Genomic DNA, 17827 nt, shown 5'->3' on the forward strand with positions numbered 1-17827 from the left:
TGGTTTACATGTTAGGATGGGAAGTGTTCAAGATGCTCAGTTGAAAAGTCACAATAATATTATTATAGTGGGAACAGGGGAGCTAGAGTGTTGTCTCTGAATTATATACTCTGTTACTTAATATCATATAGAAATCACAATTTACTCGTGACAAATAATGATCACAAAGTACTTGGTGCTCTTGTTGTTGGATAGCAATAGAATAGAATTCACAGACTACTTAGTATCCCACCTTTGGGTTCATCTCGTGAAGCTTTCCTTTGCGTTTTGTTCTCAGCCTAATAATTTGAGAATGAATTAGCATTAAGTATAAAATAACAATAAGATATAAATAGAAATCATATAGTAATGAGATGGAAGTAAAATGTTGGTATCAAATAGCTATCATCGGACGATCAAAATAGCAATCACAAAGAACCATATAACTTTTCCATTTCAATGCCGTATTTTAATCGGGTTTGGCTTGTATCGTCACTTTTGCAAAGTTTATATTATTGGACTACAACAGTTTTTTTTGTCATTTTTTTGCAAGTAGTCCATATTTTTATGTTTTATGAGTATTTATATTAAGACAAAATCTCTCTCCAAATTCCAATTTACAAATATAACAATGGGACATTTTCAAATATAACCACAAAAAAAAAAAAGAGCAAACTATCAAATTATCCATAGCCTATTAAAAATTCTTGTTTTGTTTTGTAAGTAGTTTCAATTTTTAGAATTTATCTATAATAACATAGTGACAAATATTTCAATCCTTGATTGAATCTTATTTCAAATGTGTAGAATTCATTTCAGCGATCACAATCTAGGAATCAAAATAACGAGGGAAATTGAAAAGCTAACACAATCAAAATGCAAAAATTAAACCTACACATAGAGCATAGACCTAAAGTAAGTGACCAAACATAAGTTTACACATAATATTGTTTCTTTTTTCCTTTTCAAGTTGAACCATAAGTAGAAATAATATAAAGATTATGCAGCGTACTTCTCCATGCAATGCAACGTCTTAACTCCTTAAGAATAGCAACAATCACATGTTTTTCTTCTTCACTAATTATCACTTCTGTTTGGCTTCCCTAAGCCCAAAGTAAAATGTCCCTGAAAATAAGTTCATTTCAATACCTTTAGTTTTGAAAATTTGCAAAAACTACTCCAAATAGGTCGATACTTCCTTTATCTTTTAATTGTAAAAATTGAACTATTAACTTTCAAAGTTACAAATAGAAGTTCTAAAATTGATCCCGTAAACTTATATAATTGTTGTAATAGTTGGAGAAACTAGATACCAAATGTATAAAAAAAATTTAAAAAGTTTGAGGATATAATCGTAACTACTACTAGTATACTCTAGAGTTAATTTTGTAACTTTACCTTAATTTTTTAATGATGTATTTAATTTCTAAACTATAAAATTTTCTTTGGTCCATCAACTTTCATTGTACTTCGGATTTTCTTAATCCACCTACCTACTAAACATAAAATTAATTTTTTAAGACATTATTTAAATGACAGAACTATTGAAAATATTTACAAGTATAACTAAATAACATAATTAAACACAAATAGTAATTCATCCATATTTTATTAAAATCAAAATATTTTAAGTTTTTATATTTAATAGGTGGATTGATTTTTTTAGAAAATATTAGATTTAGCAAGGGCTTATTAAACAAATTTTTTTTTTTTTTTTAAAAAGGTTGAATTAAATGACACAAATTTTAAAATTCAGAAGTAAATTTGTAATTTTCTGTGCGACAAACTCAAGTAATGGTGGAAAAGTTTATATCTTTTCAGAGTTTAGTAAACCTAATATATGCAACCTGAATTCAAGCTGTAAAAGTAGAAGTAGAATGATGATTAGAATAAAATGTAGTTGTTGAAAAAAGAGGTTCTTCCAGTTAAACGAATTCATTCAAGCCAACACAATCAGTTGAAAGTGAATCGTGGAAATTTTACCAGATCGTTACTGGCCGGAATCCAGTCGTTGGTCGCCGGATTACCCCTACAAGAGCCATGGCAGCAACCGGCATCTGCAGAATCTGGTGCGAGTCTAAAACCTTTGCAATCTCCGTTCTCCATTTTTATGAATCCTGTTCCTGTCTGAGATCAAAATTCATCTTCTTCCGTTAGTGAACACACACACACAGATCAGCCAGATCGATCGGTCGATAGGACGACGAAGTAGAGAATTACCGTGTGGTGCTGTTTGTCTACACAATTGAGATCATCATAATACTTCGTCTCCACAAATTCCTCAGAGATCTTGCCGTTACGGCCATCATAAGTAAGTCTCTGCTAAAAATTTCAAAGTAAAATTCAATTTCTCCACAAATTTCTTCAATATATATACGTCTCAACCCACAACTGGTGTACTGGAAAAAATTCAGAGACCTAAAGAATGGAATCGATAATCCACTAGCTGAAATCGTGCATAATGAAGTAAACTAATTAACCTCGTGAGGATCAGATTCAAGGCGCTGAAACTCGGCGAGTTCAGGAATGTAATTGTCCTCGTCATTTCCTTTATCGACGTAATGAGCAGAGAACTCGCTGCGCTGAGGCTTAGTATGGCGTTTGGGTGCTACGCCATTGAAATACTCTCGAGTTTTGGCCTCCATTTCTCTTTCTTCCTCCATGGATAAACGAGCGTCGCTCCTTCCAGGCCTTCTATCGTTCTCCATTGCCGTTGGTTCTCTGAATCTGCCTTTTCCGTTGGTTTGCAGTGAAGAGTATTTGAACGAAAGAGGGAGTCGGTGTTTTGTATGGATGACTAAGATATTTTCTTTAGATATTTTTTCGTACGGAACTTCAAAACCATGAAAACTAATCATTATGCTAATTTGCTAAATCATTGTTTTGGAATGGTTTTACCCACCCACTTCTTTCTTTTTATGTTTGGGTAAATTACTCAATTTTAATAATCACCTTTAGGTGTATGTTTATGTATTATATTTAAAATGTAATTCCATTCTAACCTTTTTCAAATAATTTTATTTCTTTTTCTTTTTCTTTTCCCAATTTTCATATTTATCCCATAATCTCATCTTTTCAAATTACGAGGTGGATAGCCAATTAATAATATTGACATAATACTAGTCTTGATGATGATAATAATACGTTTGATGTCCGCTATTATTATGAGTTAGGTGAAATGGTACAGAGATTTTGGGGCCCAAAACTGAGAAAGGATCTCACTTTTTTGGTGCAACAGCAAAAATATCTCCAAACCCTTATCTTTCTACCTATGTATATGATATGACTTTCCACCCTTTTACTTGGTCCACCATTTGAGCCTCCCATACCTTAGCTAGACTTCTTCTTCATCCACGTCAATTTGCTTTCTTCCCTTCAATTCAAATTCAAATTTCTAACCCTAACAAATTATTCGACAACACTGTCACAGTCAACAAATTCTACTCCTCAAAATATGCTATAAGGTTTGATCTTATACGAAGGTAAAGATAATGTCCAAGTGTAATGTAAAGATAAGGTTTTATTTTAATTTTAGATGAATTGGATTACTCCACATTTCTAGTTTGAGGTGGGTCATTCATCAATTATTATTTTGTAATCAACTTTTGAGTTATACTTAAACAATAATTATCAATAACATTCATCAAATTTAAAGCCTAATATGATTAACCGTTAGTTGCAAATATATCAAAATCTATCAAAATTTATCACTTATAGACCATTTTGCAAATATTGATTTATCACCGACAAACTATAAGGGTTTGAGGGATAAAAGTTTATCAAGAATAGATTTTGCTATATTTGCAATATTTTAAAAATGTTGTTATATACTTTATTATTATTCTTAAAATTGTCACATGCTAAAAAGAAAGGAACAATTTTAGGCATTGGTGAAAAGTAGATCCTATTTTAAGGTCCATTGTGAATAAACCCCCTCTATTTGCAGAGGTAATTGTGAAAATGATAAAATATTGCATAACAAACTGAAAAATAGCAAATTCAAAAAATATTAAGATTTATAGCAAAACCGTCTACTAAGAATTATTTTTACTTTTTTTAACTGATTTTACCCGAGAAGAAAAATTTCTGACCGATATAGTGTATTTGTATAAGTAAAAAATGATACAAATATCACAGATTCACACGAATACAATGTATTTGCAAAAATCGTCAGTTTTGAAAAATATTAAATAATTTTTTGTTTTTGGGCTAGATAAGATTGCACAAGCATTCCTATATTTATGCCTCCAATTTATACCAGATTTTTTAATTTTTAGGTTTCAAACCAAGAGTTAACCATTTATTTCTTAATTCATATTTTATTATATTTCCATTTCTTTTCAAGTTTTTTTCGGTTTATTAATATTTTATTATATAATATAATGATAAACATAAATTCAACCTTTTTGAAATAATTTATATTTCAAAATATTTATTAAAAAATTGAATTAATTTTTTTTAATTTAAACACCTTCAAAAGTCATATTGTTATAACAATTTTAATTTCAAATATAATCAATCTTGAGTGGTGCTAATTAGATTTTCAACTTATGTTATTAAATTTTTTATATCCCTAAAATCTTGTTATTTGTTTGATATCCCTACAAAATAACAAACATAAATTCAACATTTTCGGATTATTTATATTTCAAGACATTTATAAAAAAAAATTATTATCTGATTTGAAGAAGAGTTTTCGATTAATATTTTAATATTTTTTCAGGTTATTTATATTCCAAAATACTTATAAAAAATTTATTAAATAATAAATAATACATATTTTTAATAACAATTTGAATTTATAATTCTTATCATCCTCTAAAATCATGCTAATTAATATTATCTCATTATTTTTGTTGATTTTTATTTTTCAAAAAATTTATTGTGTCAGTTATAAGTTGAATAATATTAATTCCACCAATTAGACTATATATTGAAGAAAATTTCTCACAGAACTTATTACAATTTGACCACTATTTTTCTAAATGGGTGTTATGGGGTGCTAATACTTTCCCTCATACACAAATGACTCCCGAACTCAACTCTATTTTCACAAACCATTTTAAAAAAAATGGTTTCCTTTATTTTGATGTCCAATCAAATCGTAAAAAATATTGGTGACAACTCCTATTTTCTTTAAAAACTAACTCTTTTGAAGACGTCGACCACTCTGCGTCATCTCAGGCACGTGGCAACAGAGTTGTCATTCTACACTTCTTACTCACGAAAAATTATGCTTTGGATAGTACAAAACTAACAAATTAATATATCTCATAATATAATAAGTTCAAAAAAATTAATTATATTTAAATGTTGTACCAAACAATAGAAGAACCAAACAAAATAAAAACTAAAAGAATAAGAATGTCAGGTATATAAAAGAGTCGAACATAGAGTGATTATTTTGAACCATCTAAGAAAAACAAATTATACATTAGTTCTACAAAAAATGTACCGAATGAGTAAAAGAAAACGTACCAAATCTAATATTTCAACTAAGGCATAAAAGTGAAAGAATTTTACCAAAGAGAGAGAAAGATACAACATTTCATAAAGAAAGGTCAAATAAAAGAAATAGATAGACAAGGTGTGAAAAAAAACATTCAAACCGATAATAAAAATAGAAATTATCAAAAATAGCAAATTTGACAAAATATTTACTAACATATAAGATTCTATTGATAGACACTCATATGTTTCTATTAGTAACAGTAATAGAAGTCTATTAATTTCGATCATTGATAGAATTCAGAATTTTGCTATAAATTGTAAATACTTTTATTTAATTTTACTATTTTTAGAAGCGTCTTTAGTAAAAAAAATCTAACACGATCCCAAAATATATGTCTAATAATAGTAGATCCAAACAAAAATAATATAGTATAAAAATGGTAAAACAAATTACAAATAATTGAAAAAGAAAACAAAATAAAACTAGAGAAAGCAATCAACCAAGATAGAAAAATAATAAATAAAAATGTAACATAAAAAGAAACCAAACAAAAATATTTTGAACCATCCAAAAAAAATAAATTACACAAGTGAAGTAAAATAAAATTACCCAAAATAATATTACAATGAATGGCATTAAAAAGAAAGACAAAAAGTTTTACCTTCTCGAGAAAGACAACATTCAAAAAGAGTAAATATCAATACAAATCCAAAACTAACAAAACTAAAAAAACAACTAACAATCGAAAAATAAAAAGAACCACCAAGAGATCATAAATCGCAAAAAAAAAAAAAAAAAAAAAAAAAAAAAAAAAAAACCATCCACCAAAAATAAATAAATAAAATTTAATAATCTACTTTATAATAAAGTAGCAAATAATGAGAAGAAAAAGAAAAATGTAGGACTATAAGTGGTTTTAAACTTATAATATTATCAACTTTTAATTTTGAAATGTTTTCATTTTCTATACTCACTTGTTTTTTAGATTCCAACTTTTTCCTCAAACTCTCTATTTCTAACTTATATATCATAATACAATATTCACAGAACAAACAGTTAAATTTTAAAAATAAATTAAAATAAATTATATTTTATTTTAATAATATGTCAACTTCTAAATTCTAAAATATTAACACTGAGTATTCTCTAAAATAGTTTTACTTTACTTTCATGGTTAGTTGTATATAAATAATAACTCTTTTGTTTAGTTATTTACTTTCATGGTTAATTGTATAAAATAATAATCCTTCAAAAATAAAATTTCTTTTTAAAGTGAAAACGTTACAATTATGAGTCTAGAAAAATATTCTCATACGTAATAATATTAACAAATAATAAAATTAAAAAGATAATGATATTATTTTCATTACTAAGATCATACAGATTGTAAAATTGTATACAGATAATAAAAAACTTAAATTTTCCCTACTAAAATTAGTTGGGTCTATATCGTTTTTGTGTATTTATAGTTACATGAAATTTGTGAGTTATTAAATAAATGAAATAGAAACAAATAAGTTATTTTTTTCTCGCTTTTAAACATTTTTTTTAACAATAAAACCTAACTTTTATTTTCTTATAAATTTAAAATTGATATAGTTAAGATTTAAATTGCATTTATGTCCAAAAATCTCAAACATACAAAATATTAACAAATCGATAATCATAACCCTTAAAAAATGTGAATATAAAATATTAATTATTGTAATTTATATATATATAAAAGCAATTGCTTTTAAAAATATTTTTTTTCTAGGATGATTATTTTAAAAAAATCCCATATTAACTTTTTTTCTTTAAATTAAAGAAGTAAAATAATCAATTAACCCGTTCAACTAAGTATCCTATTATCAAGAAAAAACTAACCACTCATTTTAAGGGAAAGAGGTGATTATACAGTTGAGTAAAGGCCTATATAAGTTGGCTTAAACTGCTTTGGCAACGATCAATTCATCCTATTATAATTCTTTCCACATGACCATGATGAAATTTCTTATTGTTTTCCTTGTTTTGATTGCTTTCATCTCTCACATATGTGAGAGCTTTGAGCTAGAAAGAAAGGATTTTGAATCTGAAAAAAGTTTGATGCAACTCTATAAAAGATGGAGTAGCCACCATAGAATCTCAAGGAATGAACATGAGATGGACAGACGTTTCAAGGTCTTCAAAGATAATGCAAAACATGTGTTCAAAGTGAACCACATGGGAAAATCATTAAAATTGAAGCTTAACCAGTTTGCTGATATGTCTGATGATGAGTTCAGTAAGACATATGGTTCCAACATTACTTACTACAAAAACTTACATGCCAAGGTTGGTGGTCGTGTTGGTGGATTTATGTATGAACGAGCAACAAATATTCCATCTTCAATCGACTGGAGGAAAAAAGGAGCAAGGCGGATGTGGTAATTAATTTAATTTAATTTATAATTTTTTCAAAATCAAGGTGCATGTGGTAATTAATTAAATTTAATTTATAATTTTTCTAAAATCAAGGCGGATGTGGTAATTAATTAAATTTAATTTATAATTTTTCTAAAGTCTAGTGCCTTATAACTAATAATTATGTGTTCGACAGGAAGCTGCTGGGCGTTTGCAGCTGTGGCTGCCGTGGAATCTATTCACCAAATAAGAACAAATGAGTTGGTATCTCTGTCAGAGCAAGAAGTGGTGGATTGTGATTATAAAGTCGGTGGTTGTCGTGGAGGAGATTATATCTCTGCATTTGAGTTCATAATGGAAAATGGTGGAATCACCGTTGAGAATAACTATCCATATTATGCCGGAGATGGATATTGTCGTAGACGAGGAGTGAGTTTAAACCAATATAATTCTAATTAAACTATATAAATTTATTATATAAGTGAGTTATTGATCATAATATAATTATGTGTATTGTGTTTGATATATACTTCACTAATAGCCTAATAACGAGAGAGTGACAATTGATGGATATGAGAATGTACCTCGAAACAACGAGTACGCTTTGATGAAAGCAGTTGCACACCAACCGGTAGCAGTGTCTATAGCGTCAAGGGGAAGTGACTTTAAATTTTATGGAGAGGCAAGTGTAGTTAATTTTGTTGTTATAATTTAATTATAATTTGGTGCAACATAATTAAAAGAAGAAATTGATAATTATTTGCAGGGAATGTTTACGGAAGAGAACTTTTGCGGAATTAGAATTGACCACACGGTAGTGGTAGTTGGGTACGGAAGTGATGAAGAGGGAGATTATTGGATAATAAGAAACCAATATGGAACTCAATGGGGAATGAATGGTTATATGAAGATGCAACGAGGAACACGAAGCCCACAAGGTGTATGTGGAATGGCAATGTATCCTGCCTTTCCGGTCAAGTATTGATTTCCCAACTCTTTTTTCTTAGAACCGGATAGCTAGCTAAGCTAGGGATAGGATTTTATTTGTTTGAAAATAACGCAGAAAGTACATTTCATCCTGCTTTGGCTTTGGCTTTTTCCTCAGTGTAGCAATTCCTATTTAAATAAATAATTAGTTTCCACAATTTTCTGATTTTATTCATTTCATTTTATTCACTCATAATTGTAGTCTAACTTTATTCACTAATGATTGCAAATTTTGAGCATTTTCATGCTTGCACTTGCTAACTGAGGAAAAAGCATGAGCTTAGATGGTATCATAATAGGGAAATTGGTATAGATAGCAAATTTTAGACCCAATTGGATTTTAGATGGTCAGGAAGCACAATTAATTTAGGAGCATAATTAAATATGTGGTGGTGATTTCCTTTTTTTTTTTTCTTCTCCAAAATTCAATTTAGGAGCACAACTAATTATTTAATTGAACCTAAACTAATATTTTGAAATTTAACTAACCAAGATTTCTTTCCCAACAAATGCATTCCAGTAAAATCTCTACTCGATTATTCTCATGTAAGAAATATGTTTTAGCTAATGTTTTTGTAATTCCCATATTGATCTAATTAGCTTTAAATGTTGACCTAACTCAAATCCTTGAAACAAAAAGTTGTAATATATTATGAATATGATTATATATTTAGGTTTAAGTTGAAGTGAGTGGATGAAAGAGAGAGAGTTTAGAGGGAATAATCCATGGGGTTCTAAATTGGTTACGTTAGCTAAGGAATCGGGTGTACTTTACCCCATTAACGGTTGCACCAAATCCTTCCAACTCCTTTCTCTACTTGACTTCTTTTTTTCTTTTTCTTTTTCTTTTTTCTCTTTCTATTTTTTAAGTAAATCTTTTCTTTTTCTTAATATTAATATTTCTTCAATTCATTATTAATAATATAATAGTTTTATCATCTCTATATATAATCAAATTTATTGTTGTCTGTTATGGTAATTTTACTTTCTATTGATGATTATTTGTGAGATTAAAAAATTATGTAGTTTAACTAGATTTCTGTGCTGTATTTTTTTTATAGCTTTTTAGATCAAGGTATATTTTTTATAGCTTTATATTCATTACTAGTCTCTTGATATATTTATATTCTCAAAATGTTCACTTATTCACTTATAAACTTTTACAAATGAGCAAAATTTCACGTAAAAAAATATGTAACTATATATTTTTTTAAAAGCACTTTACTAGTTGCTATTTAATTTTTTATTTTGTTAAGCATGGTTTTATTATTAAAAAAAAAAAGAGTTTAAGGAGTGCTTTTCTTTAGTTATTGGGTTAGAACCACTCTTCATAGTTTTAACCAAAAACACTTCAATTTAAAAATGTTTATGCCAATTGTTTGAAATACATTTTAATTTCCTCTTTCTAAAAACCAGCTCATAATTGATCATAAAAATATATCCAAAATAAATAAATTAGGCTAAAATATAAATAACTCATATAGATTAACGTGGTGATATGTTTGATATATAATTCAATACTTAAATCGTTGTAATATTTATATCTTTATTCATTAACTCGTATGCTATAGTTGTTCGATTGTTAAGTACTTTCTAATTCAAACTCACAAATCAATTAAATAGATTATTCCTTCAATAAGATTTGACTTAACTGAGTCTAGTCTTCTATGTCAAATCCATGATAACCAATTTTCAAAAATAGAGAACTAGAAGATTATTAGATAATGGATCCAACTACATAATTGTTTAACCTAAATTTTACTCTTTTTTTTTTTTTCTAAATAGAGAAACTTCTGAAACCATTTAGTTATTGTGATTTGTTGTATCTTTGTTTTTCCTTTTTTACTTAAACAATTTAATTTAACAAAATTTTAAAAAATTACACATCAACCTAGCATTCTAAAAAAAATAAAAAAAAGAAATGGTAGGTAAACAGTGTTATAAACTTAATTATTTTTTGAACATAATAACTAAGATCATATTTTTGTATATTTAAAAAAACAAAACAAAAACAAAGAAAAATAGCTATTAGATGGAGCTAAATAATTATCAACATGACCATTTTAATGGTTACAATTATATGATATATTTTATGGCAAGAACAATTTAGTCTTAATAAAATTCATCATCAACTTATAATTTAATTATCCATCTTTTTGCCATTGGCTTGAATTTGTGCAAATAAAATAACAAGTTTTGGTGTTAAGCGTTGTTTTGGTCTACCTAATAAGTGTGCAATGACTCTATAAGGAAGCCCATTAATATATATAGAGAAAAAAGAGAGCTTCAAATTCCATTGTATAATTCTCTCATAGTCATCGATACTATTGAGACAGAAAAGAGCGAAAAAATAGAACATGGCGACGCTGTGGTTCATCAGAGGAGGCTTGGCAGCGGTGCTAACGGTGGTTTTTTGTTTCATGTCGCCGCCGCCGGTGGAATGCCTCGTCCGCCATTATAAATTCAACGTAAGATTATATTTCCTTAATTCATTCATTTGTTCTTTCTTTTTCCTTTTATTTATTTTGTAGTTTCAAACCTTTCCAACATTTTAGTCAATAATATATAATGTCTTTACGTATATGTAAGATATAATACTTTTTTTTCTTTTAAATTGTATAACAAACTATTTCGATAGTTGAAAAGATGGTCACCGGAGATGGCGTCCTATTAAGAAAACTCAAAAGAGAATATTAGAAAATGAGTTCAATATAATATTGTTCCACGTGAGTTTTTTACTCTTTTTCTTTTCTTTTCTAAAAATAAAATGGATAGAGTTAATAAATTGTCTAGTAAAAATGATGTAATGAAATTTAGTCTTCAAACTTTATTTTTAATAGATTCTTACCTTCTAAATTCTAAAGTTTGAGAAGTAAAACTACTTAGATTTGTAATCCTAAATCAATAAATAAAACTTATATAGCGCTATTGGATTTGATTGAATAGATTTGAATTAAATTATTTTTATGAGGCAAGTAAACAATTAAAATATCATTAACAAAAATTTCAATGCAAAGTTGATCAACTACTTCTCCCTTGCTACAACTATATGTATATATATATCACAAAATTTATAAATAATTACATAATTAAACCTTTTATCTCCAAAGAAAAAGTACAATGTAATCTACCATAATCTTTTTTGTCATTCTTAAATTAAATGTGTATATATATAATTGGAACATAATCTTTAAACAAAATGTTTAAGAACTAAAACTAAAAGTGTTTAATAGAAAGTTATTTCCTTAATTCAAGTTCCATTTAAAAGAAATACATATTAATTATCAAACACGATAATAAAAAGAAAAAGAGATAGTAGAAAAAAGAAAAATACGTTTAGGAAATTGCAAGAGATTATAAATCATAATTATTAATATTTATAATATTTCTCCAACATTCATAGGACATATCACTTCATATTTCATATAATTGTATTTAAGTGTTTTCTTTTCTCCTATTGTTGAAACAAGTAAAAAAAATTTATATTTCTTTCTTAAAAAGTTATTATAGAATTAGAGAAACTTATTTATGTAGGCAGATTTTAAGCAATATATGTTGATTAGTTCAATTATATATATAATAAAATCAATCTATTAGTTCAATTTAGTTAGGATTTATTGAATTATTTTTGTTTTGGTTATTCTAGTAGTGTTTTATGTTGTATTCACTAAGTTAATTTAAGCACTAAAAAGTTTATTTTAAAAAAAATATGTTACCTCTAAAGTGAATCAATTTAACATTCATTTTTAAAAAATTGTTTATCCTAATAACTTTGTAGGATTATATTCTATGTAGGTGGTGATGAGGAAGGTTACGAGACTTTGTTCAAGTAAGCCAATAGTTACTATTAATGGAAAGTTTCCGGGTCCCACTATTTACGCTAGAGAAGACGACACTGTTTTGATTAAAGTAGTTAACCACGTCCCGTATAACGTTAGCATTCATTGGTCAGTTTTCTCTCTCGAACTAAATCATTTATTCCTTCTAATGTTGAATAAACTAGGCACTTTAATTTTTCTTTTACAGTATTAATTGAATCTCCGTTTTACTTAATTTTAATTGTTAACTGGTTGTTCAATCATCATTTAATTTTGGTTATTTGTGAAAATTTAATTTTGCTCAATAGTTTTTATGTTTTGTTATCTACATATGTCGAGAGTGTTTCCAAGATTCAAGTCAAATTTTGAGGACTAAAACAAAGAGTTTTTAACATATCTTTTATTGTAAAAATATTTCAAAAATAAAAAAAAATAACTAAATAATTAGTAATTGGTTTTAAAATTTTATAGTGGAAAAATGTTTATTTATTTTAAATAATGGTGAAATACTAGAAATATTTTCTTACCTATAGCAAATCCATAAAATTATGATTTTGTTATATTTATAAATAAATTATTTACGAGATGATTTTCAAAAATATAATATCACGAACCAAAATATTTATAAAATATAATAAAATTAATTCTACCCACCATATAATTTCAAATTCTATATCGTGAAATTCTATATTTATACAGTTTGGAGTAGTTTAACATTTATAATAATTTTTCTGTATCACTGAAAAAAGATTGTCAATTAATAGCTTTTAATTAATTTAAAAGTTTGGTTATACAATTAACATCCTAATTCCTCCCAACCTAATGGTAAATGTTCATACAAAAATAAAGCGCATTTTCAAATACACTAAAATAAATTAAAATATTTATAAATTATAGAAAATTTTAAATTCTATCATTATTTATCAATGTTACTAGTAGAAGGTATCTACTATCGATATAATATGAAATTTTGCTATATGTTGTAAATATTTTATTAAATTTACTATTTTTAATTAAAAAATTACATCAAATGACAAAAATATTTTAAAAAAAACATCTCATGATACCAATTTTTTGCATATTGCGAAAATGACAAAATTAGTAACATCAGACAGCTATAAAACGTAATCATATGTCTATAATACGATAATTATAAGACTATCAGATGATCATCACTTTTAAATGTAGTTTTGCAAAATTAAAAAATATTATGACGTGGGCTCTATTATTATAAATATTTTTGTTAATTTTGCAAAAAAAAAAAAACTCCTTTTTAATCATTACAGAGTAAATTTAAAATTTATTTTATATAATATAACGATAAAATTAAATCTACAACTGATCAATATAAAAGAAATTAACAATATTAACTAAAACAAGTTTGAATTTTTCTATTTATATTACTAACTCTCAACCAATCCTATCCTCCATCCAACTAAACTACTTTCCGTGGTGAAATTTTCAATTTCATAAACATTTCAATTATGCCATTTTAATCATAATTTTTGGAATCTAAGAGTCCCTCGGTGGTTTAGCTAAGTTTAATTTATATTTTATAGAAGTTTAAAACATGTGTTACATGTATGATGTTAGAGTGATTATTAGAATATTATTAAATCTTATAATGTTGGTTTGTTATTAGTTGACATTATAAATCTTCATTATTATTTTATTTTTTAATTTTAAAACATTAGTAACTTTCTAGGATATTATATTATTTTTGTTCATACTATAAAATATGTGTATAAAAATTAAATTTTAATGAACCCTATTATCAAAGTGTCGAATTACTTACTTTTAAAAGCAAGTATTTAATGAAAATTTGAGGTTATAAGGGTAAAACTTGAAAATATGTAATCTTTTGAAACCTCGAGATATCTATGGCTAAAAGAGTTATTTTTCACAATCTTAATAATTTATATCTGATTTAAAATTATTTTCTAAGCTTTGATAACTGCAAAACAAAGGCAAAAATCAATATGACTATAGTGATGTAAAAAAAGTATTTAGTAAATCAGATACTGTCTCCAAAGATAAATAAGTAGGATTTCGATGTTCGATATGTGAGTATTATAAAAAGAACAAGAGCATAGCATGATGGTGATGATCATTTCTAATGAATACTCTCATAGTCATGGCTACAACTCAATTCAGGCATGGCATTCGACAGCTGAGGACAGGATGGGCGGATGGGCCTGCCTATATAACACAGTGTCCACTTCAAACAGGACAAAGCTATGTATACAACTTCACCATCACCGGCCAGAGAGGCACTCTGTGGTGGCACGCTCATATTCTTTGGCTCAGAGCCACTCTCTATGGTGCAGTGGTCATTTTGCCCAAACTTGGAGTTCCCTATCCATTCCCCACGCCCCATAAGGAGCTGGTTCTTATACTGGGTACTTGATGGTTAAATTGAGCTAATGGTTGCCTTTTTTTTAGTTATGCATGGTACCTCCTTTGTTGAAATACACCAACCAATTATTTATTTTTGTTTTTGGGTTTTCCAGGTGAGTGGTGGAAGTCTGATGTTGAAGCTGTTGTTCATGAGGCTGCTAAGTCTGGTTTGGCTCCTAATGTCTCTGATGCTCACACCATCAATGGCCATCCTGGGCCTGTTAATGGCTGCCTCACTCGAGGTAAAGGGATGTTTGTTGTTGGCATTTAGTTTGTGAAACTTTATCAAAATCATGTGCTTGGGTTTGTCTGTTTGAGGTGGTGGTTTGCATTTAACTGACATGAAAGAAGTTGGGGATTCCTTTCAGAGAATTCTTGGTAATTGTTAGGATAGGGATACATTGAATCTTTTGGTATATATTGTTTACCCTCTCTAACTTGTGAGCTGAGTACGAAGCCTAATAAATGACCGTCAATGCTAATTTTAGAGGAAATAAATGAGTTGTGAATATGCCTATTTTTATTACATGCGATTGTGAGTTTCATCAGTCAGGTGTTGCATTTTGGTTGTGTCTAATGTTATGGATATTAGAAGACATTTTTCTTTAGACTGTGCCTTGCGCTTTGAAAATATGGAAAGTACCATTAAACTTGAAATGTCAAGTTGATAAGTATTTGTATATTCAGTATTTTTATGTATTATTGAAACTTTTGGTTCTATTCCTTAGCATTCTCATTTAAAATGAAGATTTCTTGCTCTGTTCCGGCATTCTTTGACTGATCAATTTTGACACTTCTAATATGATTATGGACATGTTTGATCTTCTCAGGATTCAGTATGCCGGTACAACCTGGTAAGACATATTTGCTGCGAATCATCAATGCTGCACTGAATGAAGAACTATTCTTCAAGGTTGCTGGCCACAAACTCACTGTTGTCGAAGTAGATGCTGCATACACGAAACCTTTCATCACCGACACGATTTTCATAGCACCCGGGCAGACCACAAATGCACTTTTGACCGCCGACCTTAAAAGTGGCAAATATGCTATTTCAGCATCACCTTTCAGGGACACCCCCATTGTTGCTGTTGATAATGTGACTGCCACCGCTACTTTACATTACACGGGAACAATTTCTACTTCCCCTACAAGCTTCACTGGCCTACCTCCCCAAAACGCTACTCTAATTGCAACAAAGTTCACAAACTCCTTAAGGAGCTTGAACTCAAAACAATACCCTGCTAGAGTATCATTAGAAGTTGATCATTCCTTGTTTTTCACAGTTGGCCTTGGCGTTAACCGTTGCAAAACTTGCTCAAGTGGAACCCAGGTGGTGGCTGATATAAACAATGTGACATTTGTTATGCCAACCATTTCACTACTTCAAGCTCATTACTTCAATATAGATGGTGTTTTTACTGATGATTTTCCTGCAAATCCACCGATAAGATACGACTATACAGGGAAGCAGCCAAGCAACTTGCAAACCACGAAAGGGACTAGGCTATATAGACTGGCTTACAACTCTACGGTTCAATTAGTTTTACAAGACACTGCAATGATAGCTCCAGAGAATCATCCAGTTCATCTTCATGGATTCAACTTCTTTGTTGTTGGAAGTGGCTTAGGAAACTTCAATCACAAGAAAGATCCCGAGAAATTCAATCTTGTTGACCCTGTGGAGAGGAATACAGTTGGGGTTCCTTCTGGTGGATGGGTTGCTATCAGATTCAGAGCTGATAATCCAGGTAACATCTTTTGCTTTGCTGGAAACTAAAGACATTTTTATAAAGGCAATCTATATAACTTAGAATCTAATATCTTGGTTGCTTTCTAAAAGTTTCAATTCTAGCACAGAATGTTGAAGTTATTGACAAACGATTGCACGCTTTCCACATTAAGTTGAAAATTCTAAATACAATAGACAATGCAATTGTCAACCTAAGAAATTGAAACTATTTGCTTTATACGATCTAACCTATAGTATAACGGTCCAACTTATCATTATTGAAAATGGACTTATCAAAAGTAACAATGACAACTAACAAAAGTTTGAAAAATAGCTCAAGTATATAAAGAATTGTTTGTCTTTTTGTAAACAAAACGATTGAAATGAATATATCTTAATGTGTAATTTGTGGAGGTTTTTCTTTTTGTTGTTGATTTTGGCAGGGGTATGGTTTATGCATTGCCATTTGGAAGTGCACACCACATGGGGATTGAAGATGGCATTTGTAGTGAACAATGGCAGAGGGCCAGAAGAGTCTCTTCTTCCTCCTCCAAGTGACCTTCCTAAATGTTAGGTGAGCCTAAAAGCCCCATGGAGTTGTTCAAAATGTAAATGCAAAAGAAATCTGAAGTAATATTGGAAATGCCCTAAAAGGCCAAGAGTTCTTCTGAGCAAACAGAAAGCAGCTGCTTATTTCTATATAATACAAATTTGAGATTCTTCTTTGTTCTGCTTGAGGGTTATCCAATTGTGAATGGCAAACGAGTCTGGTTCAATGGCAAGCAATTTTTTTCATAGGGGAAATTTTAAATTTATAGACTGCATTCATTGTTGTATAGAATTCAATTCAATACAATTTAGTACTGCCTCTTAACATTTGATCTTTTTATACTTTCTTGTCTCAATATATATATATATAATCTCTTTTACATCCATTAACTTAAAAACGTACAGAAAAATGAGTATAGTTTGACTAAGATATGTGGTTCAAATCTTCTATATTTAGTGCACTAAAATATTAATAAAAGATACACCTATTAAGTTTCCTAAATACAGAACTAACATACACCTATAATGTGC

At 28.5% G+C, this 17827-nt stretch overlaps 3 protein-coding genes across 8 annotated transcripts; 2 read left to right on the top strand and 1 right to left on the bottom strand.

The window, feature by feature from the left end:
- Window positions 1-36: 36 nt before the first annotated feature.
- LOC101210530 lies at window positions 37-2851 on the bottom strand. Of its 6 annotated transcripts, none has more exons than XR_004214218.1 (5): window positions 2460-2776; window positions 2200-2301; window positions 1963-2106; window positions 992-1104; window positions 37-278 (listed from the first exon to the last, which is right to left on the bottom strand). XR_004214218.1 is itself a non-coding variant. In XM_004154179.3 (4 exons), exons 1-4 carry the CDS (start codon window positions 2835-2837, stop codon window positions 210-212), a joined length of 690 nt encoding a protein of 229 aa, XP_004154227.2. In that variant the 5' UTR covers window positions 2838-2851; the 3' UTR covers window positions 37-209. The 6 variants fall into 6 exon arrangements, 4 of the variants coding, with proteins under 4 accessions (XP_004154227.2, XP_004145259.1, XP_011658480.2 ...); XR_004214223.1 differs by having other exon boundaries at window positions 89-278; window positions 2200-2298; window positions 2460-2850; XM_004154179.3 differs by lacking the exon at window positions 992-1104 and having other exon boundaries at window positions 2200-2298; window positions 2460-2851.
- A 4722-nt stretch (window positions 2852-7573) lies between these two features.
- LOC101215237 (vignain) lies at window positions 7574-8906 on the top strand. The gene is made up of 3 exons (XM_031886648.1): window positions 7574-7760; window positions 8010-8242; window positions 8355-8906. Exons 1-3 carry the CDS (start codon window positions 7574-7576, stop codon window positions 8526-8528), a joined length of 594 nt encoding a protein of 197 aa, XP_031742508.1. The 3' UTR covers window positions 8529-8906.
- Window positions 8907-11105: 2199 nt separating this feature from the next.
- Window positions 11106-17638, top strand: LOC101214279 (laccase-4). The gene is made up of 6 exons (XM_011660184.2): window positions 11106-11268; window positions 12596-12747; window positions 14773-15017; window positions 15129-15257; window positions 15846-16766; window positions 17191-17638. Exons 1-6 carry the CDS (start codon window positions 11158-11160, stop codon window positions 17319-17321), a joined length of 1689 nt encoding a protein of 562 aa, XP_011658486.2. The 5' UTR covers window positions 11106-11157; the 3' UTR covers window positions 17322-17638.
- Window positions 17639-17827: the final 189 nt, after the last annotated feature.

This window comes from Cucumis sativus, chromosome 1 (genome assembly GCF_000004075.3).
Source record: "Cucumis sativus cultivar 9930 chromosome 1, Cucumber_9930_V3, whole genome shotgun sequence".
Classification (NCBI taxonomy): Eukaryota; Viridiplantae; Streptophyta; class Magnoliopsida; order Cucurbitales; family Cucurbitaceae; genus Cucumis; species Cucumis sativus.

Bases quoted from the DNA above. Each gene is read 5' to 3' on its own strand.
- LOC101210530 (XM_004154179.3), bottom strand. From the start codon at position 2,837: ATGATTAGTTTTCATGGTTTTGAAGTTCCGTACGAAAAAATATCTAAA. The intron at 2,107-2,199 runs GTAATTCTCTAC...TTTTGATCTCAG, and splicing joins TAGACAAACAGCACCACACG to ACAGGAACAGGATTCATAAA. The intron at 279-1,962 runs GTAAAATTTCCA...TCAAATTATTAG, and splicing joins TTCCGGCCAGTAACGATCTG to GCTGAGAACAAAACGCAAAG.
- LOC101215237 (XM_031886648.1), top strand. From the start codon at position 7,574: ATGGACAGACGTTTCAAGGTCTTCAAAGATAATGCAAAACATGTGTTC. The intron at 7,761-8,009 runs GTGGATTTATGT...TGTGTTCGACAG, and splicing joins CAAGGTTGGTGGTCGTGTTG to GAAGCTGCTGGGCGTTTGCA. The intron at 8,243-8,354 runs GTGAGTTTAAAC...CTTCACTAATAG, and splicing joins GATATTGTCGTAGACGAGGA to CCTAATAACGAGAGAGTGAC.
- LOC101214279 (XM_011660184.2), top strand. From the start codon at position 11,158: ATGGCGACGCTGTGGTTCATCAGAGGAGGCTTGGCAGCGGTGCTAACG. The intron at 12,748-14,772 runs GTCAGTTTTCTC...AACTCAATTCAG, and splicing joins TATAACGTTAGCATTCATTG to GCATGGCATTCGACAGCTGA. The intron at 16,767-17,190 runs GTAACATCTTTT...TGATTTTGGCAG, and splicing joins ATTCAGAGCTGATAATCCAG to GGGTATGGTTTATGCATTGC.